The following is a 6,827-nucleotide window of genomic DNA, read 5'->3' as shown; positions in this document are numbered from 1 at the left end:
AAATCGTGAAAAACTATTTCTATGTGTGTAATAATCATATGTTTACATTGGTTGTACGGCCCCACGTGCTGTCGTAGCCCTACTGAGAGCTAGCCATACGGTCACTTTGATGTGTAAATATGCATTGTCATGCAATTCAATGTCGCAGTTGTAGTAGCATATCTATATAATTATGCAAAACAATATGTAGAGGGCCCCTAAACACTTGCATTAGTCGGTTCTATTCTGATTTCTGAAAAAGCGCGTTTGTTTACAAACAAGAGAAATGTCCGGTCACGTGATATGCAAATTAGCCTGTAGCAGTGGCGTTATGCTGAGTCACTAACTGCGCCGGAGTGCGATGAAGAACCGGAAAGAACTATCCAATCATCAAAAAGGAAAAGTCATAGTGGCAAGTGAGAATTACTGAAAATAATTGCACCGATAACCTAAAATATGAATTCTTACTAATAAAACAGTCCAAAGAGGAATCGAATATTTTATTTCATCTTTGATTCATATACATAATGAATACGGAATGTATGACATCCAACATGGGCGAAATCAGCTGACTTGTCTGGGACTTAAATGGGTAGTCGGTAGTAGTTGTGCGTTTACCAGGTACCCGGAAGCTGTATATAGTCGTGTTGTGCAGATACCCTGCAAATGTGTAAAGTCGTGTTGTTCGGTTTCCTGCAACTGTGTATAGTGTTATTCGGGTACCTGGAAAATACTTGCAGTCATCATGCTTAGATACCCGATCGTTGTATTGGTCGCGTGGTGTTCAGGTACCCTGGTGTGTGTATAGTCGCGTGGTGTTCGGGGACCCTGGTGTGTGTATAGTCGCGTGGTGTTCGGGTACCCTGGTGTGTGTATAGTCGCGTGGTGTTCAGGTACCCTTGTGTGTGTATAGTCGCGTGGTGTTCAGGTACCATAGTGTGTGTATAGGCGCGTGGTGTTCAGGTACCCTGGTGTGTGTATAGTCGCGTGGTGTTCGGGTACCCTGGTGTGTGTATAGTCGCGTGGTGTTCAGGTACCCTAGTGTGTGTATAGTCGCGTGGTGTTCGGGTACCCTGGTGTGTGTATAGTCGCGTGGTGTTCAGGTACCCTAGTGTGTGTATAGTCGCGTGGTGTTCGGGTACCCTGGTGTGTGTATAGTCGTGTACATCTCTCGTGTCATTAACGGACATTATTATTAACTCTGAATAGACAATGAGCGCGTCGTCAGCAACAGCTGATGAGGAAGAACGTTTTACGAACGGGATGTGAAGCGCACTTGAAGCGAAGTGGATTATCTGTGCATTAACAGGTCATTTATATACAGGAAAAATGCCATTCTAATGTCACTGGAAACTAATATATGTACACATCTGCAATAAGCAATGCTAATAATTACAAGGCCGTAAAACATAGTCAGCTCCAGTCATCACTCCCTGTAGTGCACATGCACTCAGACAATGCTGGTGTCAGTATTTCATGCATCGGCGATACAGGAGACAGTTCAATATGTATGCGATTGCGAACAAGATATATCAAATTTGAAATGCTGATCTGAGACAAAAGTTCGTAAAAAAGAAGACTTTTGAGCATTTTCCTCCAACAGGATATTTGAACACTTTATCGGTATTTGTGAATAATGAAAAGGAAGTATCCTCGTGGAAGTAGATACGTTGATGCAAGTGTATGATCAAAGTTCACACACTAACAATGATGAACACTTACTCATGTTGTCTAAAACGTCAGGAGTGTGTGAAATTGTTCAACGCCTGTAGAGTTGAGAGAATATTCGGTAATGATTTGATGACAATGTTGGTGACAAAACACCCAGAAATGCTTAGCAAGAATATACACATGAATATAGTGTTTCTGATATTTCTAGGGTTCTGATAAGTTCCAATACGTCATATATGACGCGTCTTCACAGGAATCCACGTCATTGGATAGCTGGGAACAGAGACCTCCGAAGGGGTTCAGGGGGAGACAACTCGGATTGTCATTTATTAGCGGTAGGGTCTGACTTCCGGTGAGGCTCCAAGTAGCGCTCGGTTGAAAAACATCTTCATCTTCGGAACATTCCGACATTCCGCTCTGATCTGTCGTAAAAATAGTGTCTGTGTCACTTTCCACCCCGAAGGCATCAGCCTCTGACGAAACGCTCGAAACAGAAACTGTCTGTCTGCGCATGTCTGAACCGCAGTCGAAAAAGAGGCTTTCGTCCTTGGTGGAATGTTCCAGATAAAAGTCGACGACGGCTTGAGGTAAACAATCTGCGATTTCACTAACTATCTGTCCATCGGACATTGGGGCGTCATACGGTTGAGAGGGTGTGGCCACGCTACTGGGGGGGATGTCTCGGGAGACATCTGCGTTACCTGCAACTACAGCCGTCATGATGTCAACTGCCTCCTGTTTCACGGAACCACAAACACCATGTGATTCCAAAAACCTTTTGATTGCATCTTTTTCAGATTTCAGCAGATTTATCTCGGCCTCGAGGGATTGGTTTTCCTCGATCACTTTGGCCAAACCCTGAAAAATCAAAAAAGGAATGAAGAATAGGAACTACATTTTTACATTAAATTAAACGTACAAATTATCATTCATCAATACTTTTGTTTTTCAACTGTATTGTTCTCATGGTTCAGTTGATAGTGCTCCTGCTCGTCACGTTCAAGACCAGGGATCGAATCTCGAAATAGGTTCGACGTCGATTCTACTAGCTCTTCGGCAATTTCAATAGACGTCACGGGTTCGAATACATTTGCTATATTTATAACGACCGTTATAAAACAATTAAATGTAAACATCAAGTGTACTGCAAGCAAGCGAAAATAGTTCAACCGTCGCTCTTCAATCGTAATTCACCTCACCCGTGAAGATCTGGTAAAGAATAGGTCTTCAGCATCCCATGCATGCCATAAAATGCGACCATGCTTGTCGTAAGATCCGGGATCCGGTGGTCAGACTCGCTGACTTGATTGATGCATGTCATCGCATCCCAATTGCGTAGATCGATGCCCAGGATGTCAGTCACTGGATTGTGTGGTCCAGACTCGATTATTAACAGACAGCCGTCATATAGATGAGTGCGGCGTTAAGCAACAAACAAACAAACAAACAAACGTAACTCACCTCAAATGTCCCCTCCTGTTTTTGTTTTTTCTTTTGCCGACAACGTCGAGCTGCGCGTCTGTTCTGTTCGCGCCGTCTTACTTTCTTTTCGATCTCCGCTGGTGTCAACTGAAAATAGCATTACTTTTATTCAACGAAGGTTCCATCAGGATGCCATCACATTAACAAAAACAGCAGTGGACATATTTCCTAAGTACTAAACAAATGAACAAAATAGTAGCGAACTCTGAAATGGGTGACAGCTTGTGGCAAGAGCTAGACATGGGTGTCGCGGGCAGGTTGTTCTACACAGCGCCACTTGGCCACATCCGACCTGTCACGGTATGGGTTCAATCTGTTACGTGCGATATATATCAACGAAGACTCAACGGAGATTTGTCACACCGTAGAATTTAGGTAAACATAAACACATAAATTATCAACGTTATCTTTAGATGCGCATAACACATGAGAGTTCATAGCACAGCTGTGGAAACTGTATAAAATGAAACCCCGCGTATCCGGACGTTCACAGTGTATCGACCAGATTAACACATGCGTCATGGATACGGCGTCGCTTTGTATACGGACACTTTCCAAAAAAGATAGCCCAGAAGACGGGGTTACCAAATATACAGGTTCCAGACTATCGGGGTTGCAGTGTACTTAGAGCCAGATGCACGACATCGCACACTGTATAGTATCAACCTTATTACAGCTGTATCGTTTAAGATCCGGCGCAAACGTGTCTAGGTTATAAAAGAATAACATGAAAAAAATATGCTAATGCTTTTCCGTAAACATAGATATCGAGTAGGTACTTACATCGTGTTTTACTGGCTTTTTAAACTCGACGGAGAGTTCTTCCTGGCCGTTGGCGTGACGTCTGTTTAAGATCGACAGTCTCAGTTCTTCTCTCAGGACAGGAGAAATCGATTTAGTTTTCAAGCTTGTCTCGGCTGCTCGAGCAAGCCGTTCTTCGATTTCACACGAGTTGTCTCCCTTGTGCCTCATTCTGTCGCTGTAAACAAACACATTTGGGTCACGTCGCATGAAAACAGACGGGGAAAACTAGGTCACTGGAATCGGTTTCGCAGCTGAAGTTACGATGCATGAAATCTGATTTTATCGCCGTTTTGACCCGAATTTACCTCATTAGAAATAAAACTCGCTGCTACTAAGCGTGTGAAAATCGGAATTCATATTAATAGTACGTGCGATACACATAGATCTATCCACAATTGCACTTGACACAAAAAGAGAAGTTATAAGGTCGACCAAAGCATATCATGAGTTGCTTTGATGTCAGCTGATGACGACAACTGGTTAAATCCATCAACATTGGATGTGTACAGTTATGTGTTTGTTGTGAAAGCGGATTGCTTGCTAATATTGTATCCAATAGTTTCACACAAGTGCTCGTACTTGAAGGCGGATATCATGTTTTCCGGTATCACTGAATAGCAACAAATCAGGGACAACTTCAAAATTTCTAGCGTGACTCTTAAAGCTGCAATATGACGACGGTTGGAATATGACACCAGGAAACATATATTTACAATTATCACTACAAACCTATCGCGTAGATATATATACAAAAACCCCAAACTGTGCAAAATAAATGTATGACATAAAGATATAAACAAAATATACATTTAAACAATTACTCATCTAATGTTACATCGAAAAAAAAACATCGCCGAAGAAGCATCGTTACTGACAACGCAACAAGCCAGATCTGACAAGCGAGTTCGTTTTCTAAGACCACGTGCACTAATATTGAGCTAGATTACACTGGGTTTGTGGAGTAAACCACTGCTGATATTTTATCAGCCGCGTGTTTTACCACATAACCTTCAGACACACTCGACTAACCTTCTAGTTCCGTAACTGATTTATCCACGGCAACTCAACGCAAACCAACAGTCTAATGATTCCGATGAACGATGGTCCGTGCACTCGCTGTTGCTCTCGTTGATCCTATGAGTGATCGAGCGTACGGCGATGCTATAAACAAAACAAAGCACGAGCCAATCACGAGCTTCGACCAATCAGAATCAAGGGCGTTCCCGCTGGCTTGTCGTCTGCTTTGCAGACAGCAGACGACAAGTCTGGGTGATAGTATTGTGCCGGAGACTGAAGCACGTATGTTGATTTGCGGAAATCTTTGCGCTGTTTATGCGCGAGTAAATCTGAAATGAACCATTCAGTTGGGAAAGATGGATTTCCGAGCGAAAGGGAACTTGTCGATTTCGGGCGAGAACTGTGAAACAGATGGGAAGTTTGATGTTCGATCTCTTGACTTGTGATAACAGTTAATTTGAGGTAATGGTGGTGTATAAATTTGAGGTCAATGTAGTGTATAGTAATTTCAGCCAACAAAACGAGAGAATAATAGCATTATACAAGGCCGGTTCGATACGTGACAGTAGGGTTTGTATGTAAGTCCAAAACGTTTTCACTTCGTTATCAATCTCCAACTGTGCTATGTCATTTGAATTGAAATAATAAAATAAAACCCCTACACTAACCCCTGATTAAATTCTGCTCCGTTCAGTTTTCATTTTTTTTTATTTAACGTTATTACAGTAAAAGATAAAGCTAGGAATATTAAAGACCCAGTTTGTAATTCGACTGCGGTCTTGCATGTTGTAGAACGTGCATATCCCGGTTCGTTGTTACATTTAATGACTCGAGGAAAAGATGGGTGCGGCTTTATCGAGTTTATCGAGGCCGATTTTTTCATTCGTCATGTTGAACAATGTCTGTAGCCGATAACAACAGGCTCCCGTGACGTCATCTTTATTAGGGCACGATTATATTTGAAAATTGAAAACAAGTCACGTATGATGTCACTAAACAATATATATATATATATATATATATATATATATATATATATATATATATATATATATGCAGGTTTACCCGAGACGGAAAAGAGGTCTCATTCGAGGTAAAGGAATCTATCCAACTAAATATTTGAAACTTACTTCGTTGTTGATATTAGTCGCGTTTTATATAAATATTGATGAGGATCCCAGTTCGATTCTGTCTTTCAACAGAACGTAGTTGATGCTTTAGTTCATAGTTGTTTTAGAATGATATTTCGTCCGAGCTACACTGATTGTTTGCATGGGGTTGGGTTTGTAGGATGCTTTGTGTCATAATGAAGATATTAAAAAGATAACGTCATGCGTGAGGCTTATTTTTATTTTGTTTAGTTATTAAATACTGTATTAAGCTTATTACATTATTATAAAAACAATGTCGTTATAAAACCTATTCATATTATGTATTGACAAATATACATCAATGCTACTTTTACATGAAATCATAGACATATTGCATTAAACATTTCTTGTCTGGTCCAGCGTTTTTGTTTGGAAATATCCTGTTTGTATGTCGACGCAGATAAATGACACACAGCCCAAGCCAAATTCAGAAGTCAAGGCCGAATTTTATTCCACACACACGCCGTTGACCGCATCAAGATTTATTCAATATTAGTGTGTATACTTCATGGCAACCTCGATTTACATTAAAGCAAAACAAAACCAGGTCATACACGGGATTGTTCAAGAATATTTTCATATTTCTTTTTATCCGCTTTTCGTATGAATAACATTTAAGAAACTTAGAACAAATAGAGACTCATTGTGAACAGTAAACTATGAAATAAATTTAGTACATTTTAAAATTTTGGCTTTTTCAAACTAGACTATAGAAATGGATGT

The 6,827-nt window shown here is 40.8% G+C and overlaps 1 protein-coding gene across 1 annotated transcript; it reads right to left on the bottom strand.

Moving 5' to 3' along the window:
- Positions 1–473: 473 nt before the first annotated feature.
- On the bottom strand, positions 474–5,060 carry LOC139442306 (protein c-Fos-like). Its single transcript, XM_071223097.1, has 4 exons — positions 4,966–5,060; positions 3,916–4,111; positions 3,112–3,219; positions 474–2,508 (listed from the first exon to the last, which is right to left on the bottom strand). The coding sequence occupies exons 2-4, from the start codon at positions 4,102–4,104 to the stop codon at positions 1,855–1,857; spliced, it is 951 nt and encodes a 316-aa protein (XP_071079198.1). The 5' UTR covers positions 4,105–4,111; positions 4,966–5,060; the 3' UTR covers positions 474–1,854.
- Between the last annotated feature and the right edge of the window lie 1,767 nt (positions 5,061–6,827).

Source organism: Haliotis cracherodii, unplaced genomic scaffold, assembly GCF_022045235.1.
Source record: "Haliotis cracherodii isolate W230 unplaced genomic scaffold, xgHalCrac1.p SCAF_5, whole genome shotgun sequence".
In the NCBI taxonomy this organism is placed as follows: domain Eukaryota; kingdom Metazoa; phylum Mollusca; class Gastropoda; order Lepetellida; family Haliotidae; genus Haliotis; species Haliotis cracherodii.
Note: the sequence above shows the minus strand (reverse complement) of the source record. Positions and strands in the feature narration are given on the sequence as shown.

Excerpts from the sequence above, each read along its gene's own strand:
- LOC139442306 (XM_071223097.1), bottom strand. The coding sequence starts at position 4,104 with ATGAGGCACAAGGGAGACAACTCGTGTGAAATCGAAGAACGGCTTGCT. Across the intron at positions 3,220-3,915 it reads AAAAGCCAGTAAAACACGAT|TTGACACCAGCGGAGATCGA; the intron begins GTAAGTACCTAC and ends TGCTATTTTCAG. Across the intron at positions 2,509-3,111 it reads AACAGGAGGGGACATTTGAG|GGTTTGGCCAAAGTGATCGA; the intron begins GTGAGTTACGTT and ends TTGATTTTTCAG.